This window comes from Ovis canadensis, chromosome 7 (assembly GCF_042477335.2).
Source record: "Ovis canadensis isolate MfBH-ARS-UI-01 breed Bighorn chromosome 7, ARS-UI_OviCan_v2, whole genome shotgun sequence".
Lineage (NCBI taxonomy): Eukaryota > Metazoa > Chordata > Mammalia > Artiodactyla > Bovidae > Ovis > Ovis canadensis.
In genome coordinates this window covers 28,851,558-28,865,229 of record NC_091251.1, presented here as the reverse complement: position 1 = coordinate 28,865,229, position 13,672 = coordinate 28,851,558, and the positions used below count along the sequence as shown (strand labels likewise).

The 13,672-nt window shown below is 44.9% G+C and overlaps 1 protein-coding gene across 2 annotated transcripts; it reads right to left on the bottom strand.

The window, feature by feature from the left end:
• Nucleotides 1-4,289: 4,289 nt before the first annotated feature.
• Nucleotides 4,290-9,520, bottom strand: RPLP1 (ribosomal protein lateral stalk subunit P1). 2 transcript variants are annotated; one of them, XM_069595526.1, is made up of 6 exons: nucleotides 8,616-8,872; nucleotides 7,989-8,124; nucleotides 6,373-6,709; nucleotides 5,467-5,541; nucleotides 4,613-4,730; nucleotides 4,290-4,408 (listed from the first exon to the last, which is right to left on the bottom strand). In XM_069595526.1, the coding sequence occupies exons 3-6, from the start codon at nucleotides 6,442-6,444 to the stop codon at nucleotides 4,329-4,331; spliced, it is 345 nt and encodes a 114-aa protein (XP_069451627.1). In that variant the 5' UTR covers nucleotides 6,445-6,709; nucleotides 7,989-8,124; nucleotides 8,616-8,872; the 3' UTR covers nucleotides 4,290-4,328. The 2 variants fall into 2 exon arrangements, with proteins under 2 accessions (XP_069451627.1, XP_069451628.1); XM_069595527.1 differs by lacking the exon at nucleotides 7,989-8,124 and having other exon boundaries at nucleotides 8,616-9,520.
• Between the last annotated feature and the right edge of the window lie 4,152 nt (nucleotides 9,521-13,672).

The following is a 13,672-nucleotide window of genomic DNA, read 5'->3' as shown; positions in this document are numbered from 1 at the left end:
AGGCTTGATTGCAAAGATAAGGAAATGAGAGAGAAGTGGCTTGTAAAGTGACAGAGAAAAAAATCAAGTTGATTGCTGTACCTTACAAAAGCACATGTGTGGAAGGGACACCAGATCTGGTAAAAGAACAGCTGATTTGAGACAAATGAGGTGGCAGGCCCTGTACTAGCTGTGTGAACTTGACTGGGCACGCAAACTCTCCTAGGAACTGGTTCTTGATATATAAGCAGGGCTAATTAAGTTCTTCTGACATGCAAAGTTCAGAATGGGAGAATGTGTGAATTATTTATAAAGTCCTACCCAACCAAATCAGCAATCATCTGGTCACATTGCTACCTGGGGAAGAAAGGATTTGATACATAATATTTATTATTTATTTTTTAAGATTATTTATTTATTTGGCTGCGTGGAGTCTTAGTTGCATCATGTGGGCTCTGGTTCCCTGAACAGGGATCAAACCCCGGCCCCCTGCATTGGGAGCTCAGAGGCTCAGCCACTGGGCCGCAAGGGAAGTCCCGATACATAATATTTAAATCTAAGTAATATACCAAGTTGTTTTGTTGTATAAATATTTTGAATCCTTTCAATTCCTTTTCTCCTTTCCAAAAGGTGGTTTTAAAATCTCACATTTTACACATGGATCTTTCCTCATCAATTTTTGTTGAGAAGACCACCACCACCAACAAAACATTAACAGCTGACAGGAAGGACATTTAGATTTTTTTTTTTAAACCTACCCCATTGTGCAACACATTCAGTGAAAACATGGATTTTTTTGTTTGTTTTCTTAGATGGTTTGTCAATGAGCATGTTCATTCCTAAAATTCTTCTAAACATGAGAATTAGAGCCCATATTGCTCTTTGGAAGAAAAGCTATGACAAACCTAGATTGCATATTAAAAAGCAGACACGTTACTTTGCCAACCAAAGTCCATCTAGTCAAAGCTATGGTTTTTCCTGTAGTCATATACGGATGTGAGAGTTGGACCATAAAGAAAGCTGAGCGCCAGAGAATTGATGCTTTTGAACTGTGGTGTTGGAGAAAACTCTTGAGAGTCCCTTGGACTGTAAGATCCAACCTGTTAATCCTGAAGGAAATCAGTCCTAAATATTAATTAGAAGGACTGATGCTGAAGCTGAAACTCCAATACTTTGGCCACCTGATTGGAAGAACTGACTCACTGGAAGAGACCCTGATGCTGGAAAAGACTGAAGGCAGAAGGGGACGACAGAGGATGAAATGGCTGGATGGCATCACCAACTCAACGGACATGAGTTTGAGCAAGCTCTGGGAGTTGGTGATGGACAGGGAGGCCTGGCGTGCTGCAGTCCAGACTGAACAGTCCAGTTCAGTTCAGTTCAGTCAGTCACGTCCGACTCTTTGCAACCCCATGGACTGCAGCACGCCAGGCCCTCCTGTCCATCACCAACTCCTACAGCTTGCTCAAACTCATGTCCATTGAGTTGGTGATGCCATCCAGCCAACCCACCCTGTTGTCTCCAACACCACAGTTCAAAAGCATCAATTTTTCTGCACTCAGCTTTCTTTATGGTCCAACTCTCACATCCATACATGACTACTGGGAAAACCATAGCTTTGACTAAACAGACCTTTGTCAGCAAAGTAATGTCTCTGCTTTTCAATATGCTGTCTAGGTTGGTCATGGCTTTTCTTCCAAGGAACAAGAGCCTTTTAATTTCATGGCTGCAGTCACCATCTGCAGTGATTTGGGAACCCAAGAAAATAGTCTGTCACTGTTTCCATTGTTTCCCCATCTATTTGCCATGAAGTTATGGGACAGGATGCCATGATCTTGGCTTTTTGAATGTTGAGATTTAAGCCAGCTTTTTCACTTTCCTTTCACTTTCATGAAGAGCCTCTTTAGTTCTTCACTTTCTGTCATAAGGGTGGTGTCATCTGCATATCTGAGGTTAATATTTCTCCCACCAATCTTGATTCTAGCTTGTGCTTCATCCAGCCCAGCATTTTGCATGATGTACTCTGCATATAAGTTAAATAAGCAGGGTGACAACATACAGCCTAGACACACTCCTTTCCCAATTTGGAACCAATCCGTTGTTCCATGTTTGGTTCTGTTGCTCCTTGACCTACATACAAGTTTCTCAAGAGGCAGGTAAGGTGGTCTGGTATTCCAATCCCTAAGGATTTTCCAGTTTGTTGTGATCCACACAAAGGCTTTGGCATAGTCAATAAAACAGAAGTAGACATTTTTCTAGAACTCTCCTGCTTTTTCTATTGGCTTCCTGGTAATGCAGCATTAGAGGGGTGAGCGAGCTGTCCATGGACTACACTTTCAGTGGCCACAGAAGTGAATAGAATTTTAACAATGCAACTGTCAACAAGTATGCTTGGTGAACAAGTATGATGTGTGAAACTAGCTATGAGACACCAAAGCTGCTGCATGATCCAGCAGGATCAGCAGGAAAGGGACTTGGGGAGCACAAGGCTTGCCTGGGATTCAGGAAACCTGGGAAGCCAGCTGTGTCTTTATACCTTATGCAGAAGGGAAGGAACATGCATGTGCCAGCAAGTGTTACTTGGTTCATTCTCCAATATGAAGTAGGTGATTCTCACTTTGCAAAGGAAATCAAGGTTCAGGGAACTGGAAGGTCGGTGAAACTGGGCAGACTTTTTGGTATCAAATGAATAAGACTGCTATGGCCTCCTAATTTGATTATCAGGACATTCTTTGGAAAAACTTTTAGCTCTTTGGAAGGAATGATGCTGAAGCTAAAACTCCAGTACTTTGGCCACCTCATGCAAAGAGTTGACTCACTGGCAGACTCTGATGCTGGGAGGGATTGGGGGCAGTAGAAGGGGACGACCGAGGATGGGATGGCTGGATGGCATCACTGACTCGATGGACGTGAGTCTGAGTGAACTCCGGGAGTTGGTGATGGACAGGAAAGCCTGGTGTGCTGCGATTCATGGGGTCACAGAGTCGAACACGACTGAGCGACTGAACTGAACAGATTTTTACTATATTAAGATTTCTTTTGGGATTTCCCAAGTGGTTAAGAATCCGCCTGCCAGTGCAGGGGACACAGGTTTCATCCCTGGCCTGGGAAGATCCCATCACTGATCAACTAAGCCGTGCACTTAAAAGCCTGTGCTCCACAAAAGCAGCCACTGCAAGAAGCCAGCACACAACAGAGTCCCCATCCCTGCTTGCAGCACTTTAAGCCTGGGCAAAGCCAGCACGAACCAAAAGTAACAAATTTTAAATGTACTACTTCCTTCACTACATGAGAAAGCTGATGCAGGAACAGCCAGGGCAGGAATATGGGGAACAATGCAGTTAAAAGTAGGCTTTGGAGTCACTGCTTCCCTGATAGCTCAGTTGGTCAAGAATCCACCTGCAATGATTTGATTCCTGGGTTGGAAAGACCCCCTGAGGGGAGTCTACCCAGTCCAGTATTTTGGCCTGGAGAATCCCACAGAGTTGGACACAACTGAGCAGACTTTTACTTGGGAGTCATTATGTGGTTTTAATCCATTAACTTACTGTGCTAATTACTTATTAGCAAAATGCTGGCCTTCATTTAGGTTAGCCGTTATGCATTTTGAACATCTCCAAAATTTGAGTGACACTTTTGTCATTTTTCTCATTGTACCCCACCTGTCCTAAATTGTTTACACCTTACAGTCCTCATCTGTGGTTTCCACTGACAGTCTGGGGCCACTTATTTTGTTTGAATGTTGTTGTTCAATCACTAAGTCATGTCCTACTCTTCGATGGACCACTGAGACTTGGCTACAATAACGTATACAAAGTGGTCCTATACACTGAAGTGAAGATGTTTAGGACCATGGGCCAGAAAGTCCTACAACCTCAACCTCATGTCCCTATCAAAGGCAGAGATGTCCCAAGGGCCTAGCACCTGACAGATGCCCTGAATATAATTTTATATGAATCCAAGTTCTAGGGTGGCCCTGGCATTTTGAAAAGTGAACCAATTTACCCTTCATGCCATTGTTCAGCCACCCCTCCCCACAGAGCTTCTTCAGCTTTCAAAAATCTGAGATCTGGACCACACCCCCCCATGCCCAACAGTGACTCCTATTCAGTCTAGAGAACAAATCCTGCAATCATGAAGTCATGCGAGTAATCTGGACAAGGTGTCTGCTCTGAGCCTTTCTCCTCCAGCCTCCCCATGCAGTTCTCAATGCTGCACCCAGCTCCTGTCCTGGCAGAACACACTGAAAGCCAAAGTTCCATTTTTACGCAACACACCCCCAGAACTATCAGTTAAGACCAACAGCAGCAAACAGCTCAGCTTTTTATTCAATGTGCTACTAAGAAGGTTTAGTCAAAAAGACCAAAGCCCATGTCATCATCAGACTCTTCAGATTCTTCTTTCTTTGCTTCTACTTTCTTCTCCTCAGCTAAAAACAAAGCAGAAAACAGTCAGTTACCTCACTAAAACTCCAAAGAGCTCCAGGCCCTACAATTCACATAGTCAAAAATATGTTAACTTTCCCTCATCAAATGATGCCTCTTAAGATTTCTACACATCTCCTCTTAGCAAATGAAGAGCAACTTTGCCGCTAGTATCTCCACCCTCCTCACTCCAATACCAAGTTTCCTACCTGGGGCAGCGGCAGTGGAGGGGGCAGGGCCTCCTGCTGGTGCAGCACCGGCGGCTGGGGCAGGTCCACCAGCCCCCACATTGCAGATGAGGCTCCCGATGTTGACATTGGCCAAGGCCTGCAACACATGTGCATGTTCAGGTAAATGCTTAGTTCTGGCCTGTGGTAGCACCGAAAAGCTGGCTTAACTTACAAGTACAGTTCATGTCTCCTCTTAACAGTGAATTCTATTTTTTTAGACTGCTAGATAATTCTATATAATTTTCCCAAGGGAATTCACTAACAGAGATATAGGTACAGTGTTTCCAGTCTCAAGATTGAAGAACAGGAGGTGAAGAGAGGCTATTAGTTTCACTTGCATAGGTACAGTGTTTCCAATCTTTCCAGTCTCAGGATTGAAGAACAGGAGGTGAAGAGAAGCTATTAGTTTGACATTGCATGTATACTAAGGCGGCCACGGCTGAATTCCTTGATCTTTTATATTCCGATAAAGAATAAGCAAGCAATAAGATGTCACGGCCGTGCTGGCAGGATTTACTTGGAACAGCATGTGTAGTATTTCTTGGATGACCTTTTTATATATTGAAAGAATAACCTGGTAATATATTTTCCTCATGATTTTAGAACAGAAGAAAAGAGAAAGCAGGGTATGAGACCATGAGACCACAGAGCAAAACCATAATTCGCTCCTAGAGACAGATATATGAGGAATACCCCTTCTGCTTAGACAAGTCCAGTGAAACATGGGGGCTTCCAGCACTTTTGGAGGTTAGTATGAGCACTTGTTTTAATAAATCAGTAGGTCTTCCAAAATTTGCTTCTCCAAACAAATCACCTTTTCACCATCACCTTACCTTTGCAAACAAACCTGGCCAGAAAGGCTCAACATTTACACCGGCTGCTTTAATGAGGGCATTGATCTTATCCTCCTAAAACAAATAAGACGGGCACCCCATCAGATAGCACTTTCGTAAATGTCTTCAAAATACTGCAAATCGAAAGCAAATAACTGTTAAAGTGAAGAGTGAACGTGAAGTCGCTCAGTCGTGTCCGGCTCTTTGCGACCCCATGGACTGTAGCCTATCAGGCTCCTCCATCCATGGGATTTTCCAGGCAAGAGTGCTGGAGTGGAGTGCCATTTCATAGCCTGAATACAAAAGTACCGAGTACTCTATTGACATTGCATGTATACTAATCTAAGACGACAGTTTCTTCCACTCTTAAGGCAAAAAAATGCTTCTACTCCCGTGTGCCAGGTACTTGGCAAGGCCTCGAGTTCATCGCTGCCATTTCACAAGCTGGGACCTCCCCAAGTTACACTGCTATTTTAAGCTGTGAGGCAAGGCCAGAGGTGGAGCAGAGCGCAGTGTTCTCCACCACACCACACAGCCAGGCCCCACAAAGCCTACTCAGAGCACCCAGGAAATTACACCCAAAGGAGATACGGTGTCCTGGGACACGTTATAACTGCGCCATGAGGCTACGGGTTGCACACGTTTCTCTAAACAAAAAAAAGTTCTCAAACTCGGAGCGCTCCGCTGTTAAGTGAAACTCACTCACTCCAGGGCGGGCACGTGGCCGATGCCCCAGACAGCCCGCACATGGGCCCATCCGATGGGTGCCCGTCCCGCCTGTCCGCCCCTCCGCCCGGTGTCGACGGCCGCCGCTCCCGCCGGAAGGGCCTGCCTCTGACGCCTGCGAGGGTGGGGAACCGGCCGCCCACACAGGCCGCCACGCCGCCGGCCCAGGCCCGCACTCACCGTGACCGTCACCTCATCGTCGTGCAGAATGAGGGCAGAGTAGATACAAGCGAGCTCCGAGACGGAGGCCATGGTGCGGGCGAGTGCTAGGTGGGGGCTGCCGGGCGCGGTGCTAGTCGCCGGATGAAGTGAGGGCCTCACCCCAAAACGGCCTTAGCTTCCTCGGAAGAACCGAGCACCTTAGCGGCAGCGGAGGAAAGAGAACCGCGCGCCTGCGCGCAGCTTCTTATACCAGTCACGCGAACCAATCGGCTCCCGGGATTTCCGGAAGAGGCGTGGCCGGAAGGGGCGGGGATAGATCAAACCGCGACTTTCCGCTGAAGACGCCTGCGCAAACCTGTAAGTAGTTCGAAGTAGTTCGCGGGATCAAGAAGTTGTCTGGAAGCTGTGAATGCTAACTTCTTTGGTTTGGGTTAAACTCTCAGGGTTTGTGAACAGTAAGAATACTTTTACGGAAAAGTTGCCTAGGGGAATAGGCGTCACTCCCACCTACTGTAGCCCGTGTGACACTTCTTAAGCAGTCATTTAATGACGTTGTCAGCCCACTCCCCAATCCCCACCCTCGGCGAGCAGCGACCTGCTGGAGGGCAGCAACTGGGGTTTAGCCGGGAGGTCCCGGTGCCTAGAACAGCGTCTCCGATAAAATACTGAATATAGGAGACAATGGGAAATCTGCAGCGTTGAAATACCAGAACATTTCAGCGCCTACTATGTCCCAGGCACTGGGCCACACTCTACAAAGATTCAGTTAAGCCTCACCCAGTGTAAGAGGTAAGTACTATTATCTGCATTTTGTAATGGCAAAATTAAAATGTAGTCCTGGTTTCCCGAGATTCCGCGTTACCGCGAGACGGAACCTGGATTCGAAATCTGGGAACCTAAATTCAGTGCTTCCTGCTTCTGTTTGCAGAGAGGGAAGGGTTTGGGGGTTATAAGTAAATTTTGTCCTTTTTTTTTTTTTTCTTCCCAAAGCATAAAAGATATATTAGGAATATAGGGGAACTTTCCACTTCAACTTCGTTTTTTTTTTAAAGGACCTTCTGGTTCGGTGTAAAAGCTTTGACATTGCACTTGTGATGTTAAAAGACCTCTTGATGTAGCTGCTGTCTCGCTAGGTGCTTTACTGCTGTTTTGTGTCCTTTGAAGCTAAGAAAATTGGTGTTGGATTCATACTGAGAGGTTTTCTTTACAATTTTTTAAGTTGAGGTGTGATTGACATTTGTTTCAGGTATACAGCATAATAGATAACTTGTTTATATTGGGAAGTGACCATCATAAGTCTAGTTAACATCTATCACTAAACATAGACAACAGTTTTGTTTTTTTTTTTACCTGTGATAAGGTCTACTCTATAAGCAACTTTTAAATATGTGATACATTATTAACTGTAGTCACCATGCTGTACCTTACATCCCCATGACAGAAGCTGTAGTTTTTGACCCCCCTTCGCCAATTTCTCTCACTCCCCTCCCCCCAACCTCACCTGTCAACCACCTGTTTTCTGTATCTATGAGCTTGTTTGGGTTTTTTTAGTTTGTTTTTCTAAGATTGCACATATACTGAGATCATATGGTATTCCTCTTTGTCAGACATTTCATTTAGCACACTGCTCTTACGGTCCGTTTATGTTGTCTCAGGTGGCTAGAGTTTAATTCTTTTTTTGCTGAATAGTGTCACGTCGCATTTTCTTTATCCATTTGTCCATTGGTGGGCACCAAGGTTGTTTCCACGCGTTGGATGTTGTACATAATGCTGCAAGGAACATGGGGGTGCGGGTATCTTTTCAAGTTACTGGTTTTCGTTGTCTTCAAGTAAAAACTCAGAAGTAGAATTTCTGGATCTTATACTAATTTTAATTTTTGGAGGAACCGCCATACTGTTTTCCATAGTGCCTGCACCAGTTTACATTCCCATCAACAGCACGTCCCGGTTCCCATTTCTCCACATCTTCACTAACATTTATTAACACTTCTTAATGATAGCCTTTCCTAACAGGTGTGAGTTGTGGCTTTAATTTGTGTTTCCCTGATGATTAGTGATGGCGCACACCTTTTCCAGTACCTGTTTGGCCATCTGTATGTCTTCTTTGGAAGAAAACCTCTATTCAGATCTGCCCATTTTTAAAATTCAATTGTTTGGGGGCTTTTTTGTTACTGAGTTGTATGAATTTTTAGTATGTTTTGGACATTAATTCTTTATCAGACACATGATTTGCAAGTCTGTTTTCCCATTCAGTCGGTTACCTTTTCATTTTGTTGATGGTTTCACTTTCTGTGCAGAAGCTTTTTAGTTTGATGTTGTTGTTCAGTTGCTAAGTTGTGTCCAACTCTTTGCTACCCCATGAACTGCAGCTCCCCAGGATCCTCTGTCTTCCACTGTCTCCTGAAGTTTGCTCAGATTCATGTCCACGGAGTCAGTGAGGCCATCTAACCATCTCATCCTCTGCCGCCCCCTTCCCTTCGCCTCCGGTCCACTTCACCTGTAAATGGCAAATAACACCCTTACAGGTGTCAGAGACCGAGCACCCAATTAACTGCAGCTGTTCTTTGTGACTATTTTGAACTGTCTGAGCAAAACATCAGTTGCTGATGCATTTCCCTTTCAGAGACTTACGGATTCAACATACTCTTACTTCAGACAAATTCTACTATCCCATGTTCCCATAGCATAGTAAAAACTTCCTGTTAAGATCTATTTCACGGGGATTCTAGCGTTTCCACTGTTAGAGACCCGGGTTCAATCCCTGATGGAGGAACTAAGATCGCAAATGGTGTAGTGAGGCCAAAAAAAATAATTTTTTTTCGAAAGACTAAGCAATGTGACATTTAAAAAATTAAAAATAGTCAAGAAATAGAGTAACAGCTATTAAGAGAGGTACTCTGAAGCATTCTAGAAACAAACATATGACCTTGCTTACAAATAAGCGGATTTTGTCTTTTTGCCTAACATTTGGATATGCTTTTTGCTAGGAATAATATCACACCTTCACTATTAATAATAATAAAATAAATATTGGGTGGGAGGGAGTTTCAAGAGAGAGGGGACATATATAGACCTATGTCTGATTCATCTTGATGTATGGCAGAAACCAACACAGTATTGTAAAGCAGTTATCCTTCAATTAAAATTAAATAAAATTTTAAAAAACAGGTAAACTGTCATTTTGTAAGGGAGCAAGATGAGCACAGTCCTTAGGAGGCAGCCGTTGCTGTGCTCCTTATTCTGCTCCCAGTTACCGGGCGACAGGTCTTGCTCAGCCACTGCTCTGGTGCCTCAGTGGGCCCTGCCCTCTAGCAACCAGCTGTCAGTGAGTGACTGTTGGTGTCCTGCTGAGCTCTTGGTCAGTGCCGCAGTGGGCCCTGCTCACAAGTACCTGTTGATGGGGGACCGTTAGGAGACCGTTAGGGAACTGATTTAGCCAAGGGTCGGAGGTGTGGTGGTCATCAGGTGGAGAGTGAGTTAAGAGGCAGGGTCAGGCCTTCTCCTAGTGGCCCCTACTGCTCACCCAGCCTTGGGCCAGCAAGTGAGCTGGAGGGCCCAGGAACGGACTGGGGACCACGTCCTGCAGAGCTCCAGAGCCCTCACTAAGGGCCTCCATTAGCCATGGCCCAGACCTGGAGGCACCGATGGGCCTCTCTCCCAACCCTGTCTCTGTGACCTTCTAGCAGTGGCCATCTGCCTGGACTGCAGTCTGTGAGACCCGGTGTCCCCCATTTGCGCAGCCTGAGGAGACAGAGCCAGTGTGGGTTGGGTGAGCTCAGGGATGACAGCTGGGCAGGTTGTGGGAACCTGGCCCTGAAGGAGCTGCCAGCTGAGTTCTGCCTCCTCTTAGGCAGGACGGGGACCTTGGAGGGTGAAAGCTGTGCCTTGGGACTTTACCCTTTCTGATCAGGACAGAGAATAACATTCATCTGGTAGAGGTTTACAGGAACATCGTTATGGGACCATGACCTGACCTCAAGAACAAAGGATTGGACACCAGGAAGTTTGCAGCAACTAACCATGCCCCTCCCTCACCTTTTGCTTTGAAAGGGGCTTGCTGAATAAAGGACCTTGCTGAAAGCTTTCAGTAACTTTGGGGTTCTTAGGGCATAAGGTACCCATCTCCTTGTATGAATCTGTAATAAACTTTTCTCCGTTCCAGACTCTAATTAGTTTTGGTGTTGGTGGGCCTCACTGTGTTTCGTGTACACAAACTTGTGGTTTAGTAAAAATTTTAGTAATTAAAAAATCAGCCTCAAAAAAAAAAAAAAAACCAGAAAAATGTATGTTCACTCAGCTAAGAATGGCTGTGTCATCATGGTGTTCCATAGTACTATGTCTGATTTTGTCCCAAAACCATGTTTTTTGTTGAAATGTCTAGAAGAGCATAGTTAATACATAGATATTCTGGGCTTCCCAGGTGGCACTAGGGGTAGACTACCTGCCTACAGTGCAGGAGACCTGGGTTAGATTCCTGGGTGGGAAAGATCCCCTGGAGGAGGGCATCACAACCCACGCCAGTATCCTTGCCTGGAGAATCCCACTGACAGAGGAGCCTGGCGGGCTGCGGTCCACAGGGTCACACAGAGTCAGACATGACTGAAGTGCTTTAGCACATATAGTTGTCATGGAAATTCACTGAATTTGTCATTTTGTGGCAAATTATTTTTATATTATCTAGTGCTTTTTTTTTTTTTTACAATTGCAAGAATCTACTTTTCATTTTTTATTAAAATACATTTGACATGTAACATTGTGTAAATTTAAGGTATACAACATCTCGTATAATTAGATCATTTATGTATTGTAATGATTGCCACTGTAGTAATAATTGGGCTTCCCAGGCGGCGTAGTGATAAAAGAATCTGCCTGCCAATGCAGGAGATGCGGGTTCTGTCCCTGGGTGGGGAAGATTTCCCTGGAGAAGGAAATGGCAACCCACTGCAGTAATCTCGCCTGGAGAATCCCACGGACAGCGGAGCCTGACGGGCTGCAGTCGGTGAGGCTGTGAAGAATCAGACAAGAATGAGCACCCGTGCACGTAGTAATAATTAGCCCCTGTATCACATTTCAGAATTATTTCTTTTTACCGGTTGGAATAATCAAGCTCTAGTCTCTCAGCAGGTTTGACATTTATGATACAGTGTGTGCGTGCTGCGTGCTCAGTCGTGTGCGACTCTTCACGACTCTGTGAACTGTAGCCCACCAGACCCCTCTGTCCATGGGACTCCCCAGACAAGAATACTGGAATGGGCTGCCATTTCCTTCTCCAGGGCACCTTCCCAACCCGGGGACTGAACCTGTGTCTCCTGCGTCCCCTGCATTGGCAGGTAAATCCTTTACCACTGAGCCACCTGGGAAGCTCCTCACAGTACAGCACTGTTGTCTGCATTCACTGTACTGTGCGCTCCATCTCTAGGGCTCATTTATACTTGTTGCATGTAGTAAACGTAACATCTGTCGGGTCCTCCCACCTCCTAGGCCCAAGTAACCACCATAATACTCTTGAGTTTTACAAGTTTGGATTCAGTCTCTCAGTCACGTCAACTCTTTGCAACCCCATGGACTGCACGACACCAGGCCTCCCTGTCCTTCACCAACTCCAGGAGCTCGCTCAAACTCATGTCCGTTGAGTCGGTGATGCCATCCAACCATCTCATCCTCTGTCGTCCCCTTCTCCTGCCTTCAACCTTCCCCAGCATCAGGGTGTTTTCTAGTGAGTCAGTTCTTCAAATCAGAAGCCAAAGTGTTGGACCATCAGCATCGGTCCTTCCAGTGAGTATTCAGGGCTGATTTCCTTTAGGATTGACTGGTTTGATCTTCTTTCAGTCCAGGAGACTCTCAAGAGTTTTCTCCAACACCACAGTTCAAAAGTATCAATTATTTGATGCTTAGCTTTCTTTATGGTCCAGCTCTCATATCCACATATGACTACTGGAAAAACCATAGCTTTGACTATTATAGACCTTTGTCAGCAAAGTAATGTCTCTGCTTTTTAATATGCTGTCTAGGTTAGTCATAGCTTTTCTTCAAAGGAGCAAGCGTCTTTTAATTTCATGGCTGCAGTCATGGGAGTGATTTGGGAGCCCAAGAAAATAAAGTCTATCACTGTTTCCATTGTTTCCCCATCTGTTTGCCATGAAGTGATGGGACCAGATGCCATGACCTTAGTTTTTTGATTGTTGAGTTTTAAGCCAACTTTTTCACTCTCCTCTTTCAGTCTCATCAAGAGGTTCTTTAGTTCCTCTTCACTTTTTGCCATAAGGGTGGTGTCACCTGCATATCTGAGGTTATTGATATTTCTCCTAGCAATCTTGATTCCAGCTTGTGCTTCATCCATCCTAGCATTTTGCATGATGTAGTCTGTATAGGGTTAAATTAGCAGGGTGACAATATACAGCCTTGACGTACCCCTTTCCCAATTTGGAACCAGTCCGTTGTTCCATGTCTGGTGCTAACGATTGCTTCCTGACCTCCACTCAGATTTCTCAGGAGGCAGGTCAGGTGGTCTGGTATTTCCATCTCTTTAAGAATTTTCCACAGTTAGTTGTGATCCACACAGTCAAAGGCTTTACCGTAGTCAATGAAGCAGAAGAAGATGTTTTTCGGGAACTCTCTTGCTTTTTCTATGATCCAACAGATGTTGGCAATTTGATCTCTAGTTCCTCTGCCTTTTCTAAATCCAGCTCGAACATCTGGAAGTTCCCGGCTCATGTACTATTGAAGCCTAGCTTGGATAATTTTGAGCATTACTTTGCTAGCGTGTGAGATGAATGCAACTGTGCGGTAGTTGTAACACTCTTTGGCATTGCCTTTCTTTGGGATTGGAATGAAAACTGACCATTTCCAGTCCTGTGGCCACATAGAGTTTTCCAGATTTGCTGGCATATTGAGTGCAGCACTTTTACAACGTTATCTTTTAGGATTTGAAATAGCTCAGCTGGAATTCCATCACATTCACTAGCTTTGTTCATAGTGATGCTTCCTACAGCCCACTTGACTTTGCACTCCAGGTTGTCTGGTTCTAGGTGAGTAATCACACCATCGTGGTTATCTGGGTCATTAAGATCTTTTTTGTATAGTTCTGTGTATTCTTGCCACCTCTTCTTAATAACTTCTGCTTCTGTGAGGTCCATATTGTTTCTGTCCTTTATTGTGCCCGTCTTTGCATGAAATGTTCCCTTGGTATCTCTAATTTTCTTGAAGAGATCTTTATAGTCTTTCTCATTCTATTATTTTCCTCTCTTTCTTTGCCTTGTTCACTTAGGAAGGCTTTCTTATCTCTCCTTGCTATTCTTTGGAACTCTGCATTCAGATG

Bases quoted from the DNA above. Each gene is read 5' to 3' on its own strand.
- RPLP1 (XM_069595527.1), bottom strand. From the start codon at position 6,444: ATGGCCTCCGTCTCGGAGCTCGCTTGTATCTACTCTGCCCTCATTCTG. The intron at 4,731-5,466 runs GTAAGGTGATGG...CATGTGTTGCAG, and splicing joins GGCCAGGTTTGTTTGCAAAG to GCCTTGGCCAATGTCAACAT. The intron at 4,409-4,612 runs GTAGGAAACTTG...CTTTGTTTTTAG, and splicing joins CTCCACTGCCGCTGCCCCAG to CTGAGGAGAAGAAAGTAGAA.